The following is a 12,694-nucleotide window of genomic DNA, read 5'->3' on the forward strand; positions in this document are numbered from 1 at the left end:
GCACCCCCATTGGTGTTATGATCCCCCTCCCAGTCCAGCCTGCAAGCCCTCTTGGCTGGAGATGTCTCCCTGCACTGGTTCCTCTGCCCAGGGTCCCCCCTCGCTCTCCCCAGCTGCTCACTGCACCCGGCTCTGGACTGCTCCAGCCCCAGCTTCCCTCTGTCTCAGGGCTGCTGCTGCTCTGCCTCCAGCTCAGCTCCCTGGGCTGCACCTCTCTGACTCTGGCTGGTGCTGCTCTGTTCCCAGCACCGCTCTGCTCTCACCTTAGCGCCTCCCGCCCTGCTCTGCCCCCTACAGCTCACAGAGAGGATGTGACCCCAACCTCCTGACTTCCTCATTGGCCGGCCTGCCTGCCCTGTCCACCAGGCTGACCTGGAGCATTGGCCCCTGCCCACTGTCAGTCTCAGGATCTTGAGGCCAACAGTCCCCTTACCCATATACACAACAAAATCATTATTTATTTATTGCTAGCTAGTAAGTCTGCTGCTGTGAAAAGTGATATTTGTATGTTTGTTCATATTTTTCACAGCCTCTCAGCTAGCTACCTGGGTGGCCAACTTGGTAATTTTTAAAAACCAGACACACCAGCAGCAGTGCTGGAACTTCCCTTGCCCCACCTCTTTCCCCCAAGGTCCCACCCTGCCCTGCCTCTTCCCCATAAGCTCAGCCCCTGCCCTGCCTTTCCCCCCAAGGCTCTCCCAGCAACTGGACTTTGGGTGTCCGGTCACTAGATCTGACCAATCACTGTTAGCTCCCCGTTTAGACTGGACTTTCTGGTCGAAAACCAGCCACCTGACCACCCTAGTAGCACCCAACATGCAATAAGTTCTGGGAACGCGTCGGGACAACTTCTGCTTTCCGATGGTGGGGGAAGTACCCAGGGGGCAGCCAGGTTAGGCTCAGTTCTGACCAGCAGGGAGGAATTCATTGGTCTAGATGAAATTATTGTAAGGTGGATGCACGACCGGCTGAAAGACTGTACTCTGAGTAAAAAGAAAAGGAGTACTTGTGGCACCTTAGAGACTAACAAATTTATTAGAGCATAAGCTTTCGTGAGCTACAGCTCACTTCATCGGATGCATTTGGTGGAAAAAACAGAGGGGAGATATCTACTACTCCGAGTAGTTATCAATAGTATAGTGTCAAACTGAGAGGGGAACAGCCCACACCCTGGCTCCCAACAGGTAGGTGCTGAGGGATGGCTGTTGCTGCATTCTAGGATCGTGTCTGCAGCCTGATGTTGCCAGCGACTGACACTGCCCTCACCTTGTGAGTACCCCCTCAGCACCCAAAACTTCACCCTCCTCCAGCTATCCTCCTCATCAGCATCCTTTTTGAGAACCTGGAATATGGTCACCCTAGTAACAAACACACAGTAAAATCTCACCATTCTACATGCACTGGTGTTACACGCATTTCAACAGCGTAATATTAAACAGATCATGAGTTTTTCAATGATCCCTCACCTGGTATACTTTGTACACTATATATCATAACCATACACAGGTCGTGAACATGGGGCACAGAGGGTTAGTTACAAGAGGGATGCAGTGTGGGGTGAGTGGGGCAGAGATAGTCTCTCTCATCCCCACACAGGACACTGCAGTAGATGGAAGGAGATTGTGACAGGTTCCTCCCAGGGTGCCATCTGGAACTGAGGTACCACTGAGCTCGCCTGACCCACCAGCCTGGACTTCCTATACACTGCACTGCTGTGACCAGCCTGCCAAGCCCTCTCCCAGGCTTCAGTCTGCACTTTACCAGCACATATACAGGTAGGGACACACCCAGCTGGAGTTCATACAGACTCTGTGATCAGCTCTGCATGGGAAGGCACAGCTAAGGCTCCTCCCACTTCCTAAGGCATGCTTCCCCACCCCAAGTGTAAATCCAGTGTATACCATCTTGTGCCACACAAGGAACTGTACAGCATAAGCTCATGAAATTTGCCCCCTCCCTCAATGTGGAAAGGAATATACACAGCTTACTGCCCCAAGTTACGACTCCCACACACACTGTTTTAGATAAAGCAAAAACAAGTTTATTAACTACAAAAGATAGATTTTAAGGGATTATAAAGGGATAGCAAACCAATCAAAGCAGATAATCTAGCAAATAAACAAAGCACAATCTAAGCTTTATATACTAAAGAGATTGGATATGAGTAGCAACTTCTCACCCTAAATAATTATTTAAACTGGTTACAGAGATTCTTAAGGGGCCGGCTGCCCTTGCTTACAGCTTAAAACCCCCAGGTATTCTTCACGGTCTAGAAACCCCTCTAGCCTGGCTTCAGCACTTCCCCCCAGTTCAGTCCTTTTTCCTCCAGGGTTTCCCAGAATCTCCTTTGGGCGGGGAGTCAGCGAAGAACCATGCTGATGTCTCTCCTCTGTCTTAAATAGATTTTGTATGTGACGAGCACCATTTGTCTCCACGCTTGGTTCCCATGCCTTTCAGTGGAAAGGCACTAGTTTTCCAAGATGGAATCCAGTACCATGATCTGGTCACATGACTTTGTAGTGTCACAACAGCCATGACTCCAGGCTATTTGTAGGGTCTTCAGGAAGGCTTTCAAGTGGGAGATTAGCTTCTTTTAAAACCTATTGTTCTTCCTAATGGCCCTTCCCAGCCAGCTATGCTGCTGCTGCTTGCCAGGGGCTAAGATTCGTGATGTGACGGAGAGACTGCCGAGACTCATCAAGCCCTCGGATCGCTACCCCTTCCTGCTTCTCCACGTGGGCACCAATGATACTGCCAAGAATGACCTTGAGCGGATCACTGCGGACTACGTGGCTCTGGGAAGAAGGATAAAGGAGTTGGAGGCGCAAGTGGTGTTCTCGTCCATCCTCCCCGTGGAAGGAAAAGGCCTGGGTAGGGACCGTCGAATCGTGGAGGTCAACGAATGGCTACGCAGGTGGTGTCGGAGAGAAGGCTTTGGATTCTTTGACCATGGGATGGTGTTCCATGAAGGAGGAGTGCTGGGCAGAGACGGGCTCCATCTTACGAAGAGAGGGAAGAACATCTTTGCCAGCAGGCTGGCTAACCTAGTGAGGAGGGCTTTAAACTAGGTTCACCGGGGGAAGGAGACCAAAGCCCTGAGGTAAGTGGGAAAGCGGGATACCGGGAGGAAGCACAGGCAGGAAGGTCTGTGAGGGGAGGGCTCCTGCCTCATACTGGGAATGAGGGGCGATCAACAGGTTATCTCAAGTGCTTATATACAAATGCACAAAGCCTTGGAAACAAGCAGGGAGAACTGGAGGTCCTGGTGATGTCAAGGAATTATGACGTGATTGGAATAACAGAGACTTGGTGGGATAACTCACATGACTGGAGTACAGTCATGGATGGTTATAAACTGTTCAGGAAGGACAGGCAGGGCAGAAAAGGTGGGGGAGTAGCACTGTATGTAAGGGAGCAGTATGACTGCTCAGAGCTCCGGTACGAAACTGTGGAAAAACCTGAGTGTCTCTGGATTAAGTTTAGAAGTGTGTGCAACAAGAGTGATGTCATGGTGGGAGTCTGCTATAGACCACCGGACCAGGGGGATGAGGTGGATGAGGCTTTCTTCCGGCAACTCACGGAAGCTACTAGATCGCATGCCCTGATTCTCATGGGTGACTTTAATTTTCCTGATATCTGCTGGGAGAGCAATACAGCGGTACATAGACAATCCAGGAAGTTTTTGGAAAGCGTAGGGGACAATTTCCTGGTGCAAGTGCTAGGGGAGCCAACTAGGGGGAGCGCTTTTCTTGACCTGCTGCTCACAAACCGGGTAGAATTAGTGGGGGAAGCAAAAGTGGATGGGAATCTGGGAGGCAGTGACCATGAGTTGGTTGAGTTCAGGATCCTGACGCAGGGAAGAAAGGTAAGCAGCAGGATACGGACCCTGGACTTCAGGAAAGCAGACTTTGACTCCCTCAGGGAACAGATGGCCAGGATCCCCTGGGGGACTAACATGAAAGGGAAGGGAGTCCAGGAGAGCTGGCTGTATTTCAAGGAATCCCTGTTGAGGTTACAGGGACAAACCATCCCGATGAGTCGAAAGAATAGTAAATATGGCAGGCGACCAGCTTGGCTTAATGGTGAAATCCTAGCGGATCTTAAACATAAAAAAGAAGCTTACAAGAAGTGGAAGGTTGGACATATGACCAGGGAAGAGTATAAAAATATTGCTCGGGCATGTAGGAAAGATATCAGGAGGGCCAAATCGCACCTGGAGCTGCAGCTAGCAAGAGATGTCAAGAGTAACAAGAAGGGTTTCTTCAGGTATGTTGGCAACAAGAAGAAAGCCAAGGAAAGTGTGGGCCCCTTACTGAATGAGGGAGGCAAGCTAGTGACAGAGGATGTGGAAAAAGCTAATGTACTCAATGCTTTTTTTGCCTCTGTTTTCACTAACAAGGTCAGCTCCCAGACTGCTGTGCTGGGCAACACAAAATGGGGAAGAGATGGCCAGCCCTCTGTAGAAATAGAGGTGGTTAGGGACTATTTAGAAAAGCTGGACGTGCACAAGTCCATGGGGCCGGACGAATTGCATCCGAGAGTGCTGAAGGAATTGGCGGCTGTGATTGCAGAGCCCTTGGCCATTATCTTTGAAAACTCGTGGCGAACGGGGGAAGTCCCGGATGACTGGAAAAAGGCTAATGTAGTGCCCATCTTTAAAAAAGGGAAGAAGGAGGATCCTGGGAACTACAGGCCGGTCAGCCTCACCTCAGTCCCTGGAAAAATCATGGAGCAGGTCCTCAAAGAATCAATCCTGAAGCACTTAGAGGAGAGGAAAGTGATCAGGAACAGTCAGCATGGATTCACCAAGGGAAGGTCATGCCTGACTAATCTAATCGCCTTTTATGATGAGATTACTGGTTCTGTGGATGAAGGGAAAGCAGTGGATGTATTGTTTCTTGACTTTAGCATAGCTTTTGACACGGTCTCCCACAGCATTCTTGTCAGCAAGTTAAGGAAGTATGGGCTGGATGAATGCACTATAAGGTGGGTAGAAAGCTGGCTAGATTGTCGGGCTCAACGGGTAGTGATCAATGGCTCCATGTCTAGTTGGCAGCCGGTGTCAAGTGGAGTGCCCCAGGGGTCGGTCCTGGGGCCCGTTTTGTTCAATATCTTCATAAATGATCTGGAGGATGGTGTGGATTGCACTCTCAGCAAATTTGCGGATGATACTAAACTGGGAGGAGTGGTAGATACGCTGGAGGGGAGGGATAGGATACAGAAGGACCTAGACAAATTGGAAGATTGGGCCAAAAGAAATCTAATGAGGTTCAATAAGGATAAGTGCAGGGTCCTGCACTTAGGATGGAAGAATCCAATGCACCGCTACAGACTAGGGACCGAATGGCTCGGCAGCAGTTCTGCGGAAAAGGACCTAGGGGTGACAGTGGACGAGAAGCTGGATATGAGTCAGCAGTGTGCCCTTGTTGCCAAGAAGGCCAATGGCATTTTGGGATGTATAAGTAGGGGCATAGCGAGCAGATCGAGGGACGTGATCGTTCCCCTCTATTCGACACTGGTGAGGCCTCATCTGGAGTACTGTGTCCAGTTTTGGGCCCCACACTACAGGAAGGATGTGGATAAATTGGAAAGAGTACAACGAAGGGCAACAAAAATGATTAGGGGTCTAGAGCACATGACTTATGAGGAGAGGCTGAGGGAGCTGGGATTGTTTAGTCTGCAGAAGAGAAGAATGAGGGGGGATTTGATAGCTGCTTTCAACTACCTGAAAGGGGGTTTCAAAGAGGATGGCTCTAGACTGTTCTCAATGGTAGCAGATGACAGAACGAGGAGTAATGGTCTCAAGTTGCAATGGGGGAGGTTTAGATTGGATATTAGGAAAAACTTTTTCACTAAGAGGGTGGTGAAACACTGGAATGCGTTACCTAGGGAGGTGGTAGAATCTCCTTCCTTAGAGGTTTTTAAGGTCAGGCTTGACAAAGCCCTGGCTGGGATGATTTAACTGGGACTTGGTCCTGCTTTGAGCAGGGGGTTGGACTAGATGACCTTCTGGGGTCCCTTCCAACCCTGATATTCTATGATTCTATGATTCTATGATTCTATTTAGACTGCCAATTAGGGCTGTAGATTAATTGCAGTTAACTCACATGATTAACTCAAAAAATGAATCACGATTAAAAAATTAATCATGATTAATCACAGTTTTAATTGCATTGTTAAACAATAGAATACCAATTTAAATGTATTAAATATTTTGGATGTTTTTCTACATTTTCATATGTATTGTATCCTGTGTTGTAATTGAAATCAAAGTGCATATTATTTTTATTCCAACTATCTGCAGTGTAAAAATGATAAACAAAAGAAATAGTATTTTTCAATTCACCTCAATAAGTACTGAAGTGCAATCTCTTTATCATGAAAGTGAAATTTACAAATCTAGATTTTTTTGTTACATAACTGCACTCAAAAGCAAAACAATGTAAAACTTTAGAGCCTACAAGTCCACTCAGTTCAGCCAATCTCTAAGACAAACAAGTTTGTTTACATTTGCAGGAGATAATGCTGCTGGCTTCTTATTTACAATGTCACCTGAAAGTGAGAACAGGAGTTCACATGGCACTTTTGTAGCCAGCAATGCAAGGTTTTTAAGTGCAAGGTATGCTAAACATTCATATGCCCCTTCATGCTTCAGCGACTGTTCCTGGGGACATGCTTCCATGCTGATGATGCTCATTAAAAAAAATAATACATTATTACATTTTTGATTGAACTCCTTTGGGCAGAATAGTATGTCTCCTGCTCTGTTTTATCTGCATTCTGCCATATATTCCATGTTATAGCAGTCTCAGATGATGACCCAGCACATGTTGTTTCATTTAAGAACACTTTCACTGTAGATTTGACAAAACGCAAAGAAGGTACCAATGTGAGATTTCTAAAGATAGCTACAGCACTTGACCCAAGGTTTAAGAATCTGAAGTGCCTTCCAAAATCTGAGAGGGATGAGGTGTGGAGCATGCTTTCAGAAGTCATGAAAGAGCAACACTCTGATGTGGAAACTACAGAACCTGAACCACCAAAAAAAGAAAATCTATCTTCTGCTGGTGGCATCTGACTCAGATAATGAAAATGAACATGTGTTGATCCACATTGCTTCGGACTGTTATTGAGCAGAACCCGTCATCAGCATGGACATATCTTCTGGAAGATAGTTGAAGCATGAAGGGACGTATGAATCTTTAGCACATCTGGCACGCAAATATCTTGCAACGCCGGCTACACCAGTGTCATGAAAACACCTATTCTCACTTTCAGGTGACATTCTAAACAAGAAGCGGGAAGTATTACCTCCCACAAATGTAAACAAATTTGTTTGTCTGATTGGCTGAACAAGAAGTAGGACTGAGTGGACTTGCAGGCTCTAAAATTTTACACTTATTTTTGAATACAGTTTTTTTTTGGTACATAATTCTACGTTTGTAAATTCAACTTTCATGATAAAGAGATGGCAATACAGTACTTGTATTAGGTGAATTGAAAAATACTATTTCTTTTGTTTTTTTACAGTGCAAATACTTGTAATCAAAAATAAATATGAAGTGAGCATTGTACACTTAGTATCCTGTGTTGTAATTGAAATCAATATATTTGAAAATGTAAAAATCATCCAAAATATTTAAATAAATGGTATTCTATAATTGTTTAACAGTTCGATTAATCGTGTGATTAATTTTGTTAATCTTACTATTCATTGCAATTAATTTGTTTAATCACATGATTAATCGTGATAAATTTTTGTATTAGCTTGACAGTCCTATTGACAATCTTTTGCCGAGTGGGTGTTCCCCAAGTGTAAACACATTTCTAATAGAAATGCATAGCCAATATTTCTAACTTCAGATACAAAAAGATAGATGCATACAAATAGGATAATCATATTCAGTAAATCATACCCTTTTCAATGATCTTTCACATGACCTATCTTGAAAAAAATACATGATAGTTATGCTATAATCATACCATAATAATATCTCTATGAAGAATATGGGACGCAGTGTCACAGTGAGCAGCTGGACTGTAAGGTTGCCCATCTCCCTCTGGCCTCAATGCTGGGTATCGGCCTGGCTTCAAGGCTGCCCAGGTCTGTTGATATCCCCAACTCCCTTCTTGCCTACGCCCAACATCAGCATCTTTGCAATAGGGAGATGCTGCCCCCCCCCATCATTTTTTGGAGTGTCATTCATGGTCCTTTAGATTTCCTGGGCAGCTTCCCACGACACTCACAATCCAATTCAAGTTTCTCTCTGGCACTGGTGCAGCGAGTTCACAGTTCTCAGCCTCAGCTGTCTGGCTCTGAGGAGCAAACCCAGCAGTTTCCCAGTTCTGTTCCCCTTATCTTCTGCCCCTCCAAATGGTATGTTACATCACTTCACGGATCAGGCAGTAACTTCATTCCCTGTTTCAGTCTCAGGCTCGAGCACTGTGAATATATCTCATACCACCAGTGTTTGTGCTGAGAGATATTAATCACTGTCATTGTTCAAACCACACAAAAAAAATCTCATGACAAAGGGACAGATAAAGATCAAAATAAAATCTAAAAAAGGACTATTCTGCAAATGATCATTTGTCTTGTCAAGTCCTCAATGAATCTGACCTACATCCTGTCAAACTTAACTAATATTCAAGTATGTGACCAAACGGCCTTCACAAAGAGAGAAAAACCCACAATCCAGGGTGGGCTATAAAACATGTTCTTGTTCATAAAGTAAAATCTCAGAGAATCGTTTAAGACTCAAAATCAGGAAAATAAATTTATCCATGTTCTTCTGAAGCCGCTAAACTGGCTTCACTTCTAGCCTCATTATTTGGTTGTATTAGTTGCAAAAGTTTTAGCATCATCATAATAAAAGAAAGAGAAAGATAAATCTTCCAATGTACAAATCATCTGGACTAGCCTGGAAAAAGCCAGGAAGCAATTTTACCAATAGATGGAAAAGGGCTACAAGATCTGAAAGGTCAAACTGTGCTTTGAGGTTCAATGGGATTTCCCCACCCACTTCTGTGTCTATGACACTTTTTCTCCAGCCCTCCGGAGTCTGACTTAGGATCATAGACATCAAACTGTGATTCCTAAGCATGGAGATACAGGGACACAGCGGTAAGTGACACCCTAGGAGATGGAGGGGTAGAACGGGGACAGGATAAAACTCTCCATTGCTTGGATAGGGGCTGCTGTGTCGAGAATGGAGCATGACAGTGATGGCGGAAGGAGGGAATCCCTGAGACTCACCCCATTGCCCTGAAAGAGCAGACGCTAAAACACCACATTTTACTGTCCCTGCTCCCCATTTATTTAGCATGTAGTTAATTCTTGTGCATAAAGGGAGAAAATGTACAAACACTAAATGCTTTTCAGCACGGCCTGGTGTAATGTGAGACTATCTAGGAATGAGACAATCTGGCCCCAAAGGGGGAACTCAAGGACTAACGATCACTTTGCGAATGGGAGGGCGTCAGAACAGATAAGTAAGGGTACAGTTTTATTATGGAGGTCGTGGAACTCAGGCAACGTGTGACTTCCAGAGACCTCCGTGACTTCAGCCCGTGGTGGCTCGGAACTGCGGGGTCCCCCTGCCATCCATGGCAGCTGAGAGCTGTCCCCCGGGCTCTGACCTGCTGCAGGCCGTGGGGTTACCCCACAGCTCCTGCCGCAATGGGTGGCTCCCAGAGCTTTGAGTCACTGCGGGCGGCTGGGGGCCCCCCATAGCTCCCAGCAGGCATGGATGGCGGGGCGGCTCCAGAGCTCCGAGCTGCAGGTGCTGGTGGGGGGCCCTCAGAGACCCCAGCCAGAGCCCCCGCACCTCCCCAGCTGACATGGAACCTCAGAGCCCCAGCAGCAATAGGTGCTGGAGCCTTCTCTCTCCCATTTTGTCATGGATATTAGTAGTAAAAGTCGTGGACAGGTTTCCATGAATTTTTCTTTATTGCCCGTGACCTGTCCACGACTTTTACTGAAAATATCCATGACAAAATCTTAGCTTTGCACATAAGATGTTCAGGGAGAGTTTACACTAGAAAAACTGGTGCAGGGTCACAGAGATGCGCTGGCTAATCCTGACCACATTTCCCACCATGGACACGCTCAGAGGCTGATATTGCGGAGTCAGAGGTGGGATCTCCAGGCCTCCCACAAAAGGCCCTGTGGGAATCAGCCCCTCTCAGTGGTGCTGTCTGAATTCAGAGGGGGCAGGGAGAAGGGGCAGAGAGGGTGAGTGATGAGAGACAGCAAATCTCTGCCACTGTGCTCTCCCTCTTCTCTTATCCCATGATGCCCAAACACTCAAAAGCCCCAACACGCAACTCCCCCCTGCTTCCCAGCTCCCCCAGCCCCAACCATTCAATCCCCAGTTTCCTCCCCATAACTCATCGGCCTGGTCCCTTAATATTTGATTGCCCATAGGCCAGTGCCCTGGGGGATTTGAGGAAGGGAGGAGTTACTAGCCCCCAAGGACATTCCCCATGCAAGGAACAGCTCCAGGTCAGTGCGGGAGCCCACCCCAGGGGCTGGGGAAGATGCGGGGTGGGGACAGGCATCTAGAGTGAAAGTGGGGCCTGGCCCAAGTGTCCTTCTCCTCATCTCCATGGCAGGGGGATCCTGGCTGGGAGGGGAAGGGAGAAGGGGGGAACTTCAGCCAGGCAGAGGGAGCAGCAGGAGGATTTCTCTCTCTCCCTTCCCCCACCTGTGGCCCATCAGCTCAGCAGCCAGGGCTGCAGCAGGGAGGAGGGGCTCATGTGGGCTTCTCCTCCTCTGCCTGGGGTTTGCTTAGACCAGGCAGAGCCAGAGGATCATTGACCAGCTGCTGCTTGGTGCTGCTGGATCCTCACCGCAGTGATGGGCAGCTAGGTCCTTGGGAGCCAAATGCCCCTGATGCGCGAGGGAATGAGGAAATGGGTTGGTCACCATGGCCAGCCCCAGTCAGGGCCCTTAGAGAATTTCTCTGCTGTGTAGAGGAGTTTCTGATGTCCAACATGGTGTTAGCTCCATGTGGACCATGTCCCACACTGCGAACATCTCAGAGGTTTCTTCCCTGTGCGGATTTGCAGATGCCTGATACTCTGGGAGCACCAAATAAACCTTCCCCCACATTCAAGGTCTCTCTGTTGTGTGGGTCACTGATGTGTGTCTGCAGTCAAGATATTCCTAGGGTATCTCACCCTTGTGTATTCTCTGATGTTTGGTGAGCTCTGAGCTCTTACTGAACCTTTCCCCACAGTCAAGACATTTATAAGGTGTCTCTCCCATGTGCATTCTCCCATGCTTAGTAAGATGTGAGCGCTGACTGAAAGTTTTCCCACAGTCCAAGCATTTGTATGGTCTTTCTCCTGTGTGGGTTCTCTGATGTGTAATAAGCTTTGAGCGCTCACTATAATCTTTCCCACACTCAAGGCATTTATAAGGTCTCTCTCCTGTGTGGGTTCTCTGATGCGTAATAAGCGCTGAGCTCCGAATAAAGCTTTTCCCACATTCATAGCATTGAAAGGGTCTCTCTCCTGTGTGCAGTCTCTGGTGTAGAATAAGTTGTGATTTCTCAATGAAGCTTTTCCCACAGTCTAAACATTTATGGGGTCTCTCTCCTGTGTGGATTCTCTGATGAGTGGTAAGTTTTGTTCTGTCAACAAAACTTTTCCCACAATCAAGGCATTTATAGGGTTTGTCACCTGTGTGGATTCTCTGATGCTTAATAAGGCGGGAGCGACTACTGAAATCATTCCCACACTCAAGGCATTTATAAGGTCTCTCTCCAGTGTGTAGTCTCTGGTGTATAATAAGTTCTGACTTCTGAATGAAGCTTTTCCCACATTCAAGGCATGTATAGGGTCTTTCGCCTGTGTGGATTCTTTCATGTTTAGTAAGGGATGAACTTTCGATAAAACCTTTCCCACACTCAAGGCATTTATAGGGTCTCTCTCCCGTGTGCAATCTCTGGTGTTTAATAAGATAAGGCTTCCTACTGAAGCTTTTCCCACAGTCTAAGCATTTATAGGGCTTCTCTCCTGTGTGGGTTCTGTGATGTGACATAAGATGTGATGTCTCATTAAATTTTTTCCCGCACTCCAGGCATTTATAGGGTCTCTCTCCTGTGTGCAGTCTCTGGTGTGTAATAAAGTGTGACTTCTCACTGAAGCTTTTCCCACAATCCAAGCATTCATAGGATTTCTCTCCTGTGTGGGTTCTCCAATGTTTAATAAGGTTTGCACTGAAACGGAATCTTTTCCCACAGTAAAGGCATTTGTAGGGTTTCTCTTCATTGTGACTTGTCTGCTGGACTGTGGTTTCCTTGGGATCCTTGCATCCTCCGCCATGTTCAGTGGATTCATCCAGTTTCTTCCCGGGATAGTTTCCCAGCTGCATCTCTGATCTGTGTCGATCTCCCCAGGCATTTCCCTGCTCCAAGCACTGGGAAAAATTCCCTTCAGTGTGTCTCAGAAACCTCTCCTGCAGTTCCACTTGCTCAGGATATTCCTCCTGCTGATTCTCCTCCTTGTTCTCACTCACTGTCCTATCACCTGCTGGGAGAAAGAGAATCCAGACAGGAGTCACTGCCTGCACCGGGGAGAAAGGACAGAAAGGGGAATAGCAAAGAGTGAAAACACAACACAGTTACTTTTGGGGAGATGGAGACATTGGATTTTGCCTCTACATCCCTCCCAAACACTCCCAGGGAAG

At 47.0% G+C, this 12,694-nt stretch overlaps 2 protein-coding genes across 9 annotated transcripts in view; one reads left to right on the plus strand and one right to left on the minus strand.

The window, feature by feature from the left end:
- The window catches only part of LOC119843336 (butyrophilin subfamily 1 member A1-like), a 1,931,986-nt gene that overhangs the window by 600,872 nt on the left and 1,318,420 nt on the right, over window positions 1-12,694 (plus strand). The gene's annotated exons all lie outside the window — the stretch shown is intronic.
- The window catches only part of LOC119843287 (zinc finger protein 850-like), a 1,467,609-nt gene that overhangs the window by 10,129 nt on the left and 1,444,786 nt on the right, over window positions 1-12,694 (minus strand). Inside the window, exon 11 of one of the 8 annotated variants that reach the window (XM_043496610.1) lies at window positions 11,274-12,537. The exons of the other annotated variants lie outside the window; for them this stretch is intronic. Coding sequence (XP_043352545.1) covers window positions 11,274-12,537 — 1,264 coding nt within the window. The remainder of the gene's footprint in view (window positions 1-11,273; window positions 12,538-12,694) is intronic. 8 annotated transcript variants of the gene reach the window in all.

The sequence above is a fragment of the Dermochelys coriacea genome, chromosome 14, assembly GCF_009764565.3.
Source record: "Dermochelys coriacea isolate rDerCor1 chromosome 14, rDerCor1.pri.v4, whole genome shotgun sequence".
Lineage (NCBI taxonomy): Eukaryota > Metazoa > Chordata > Testudines > Dermochelyidae > Dermochelys > Dermochelys coriacea.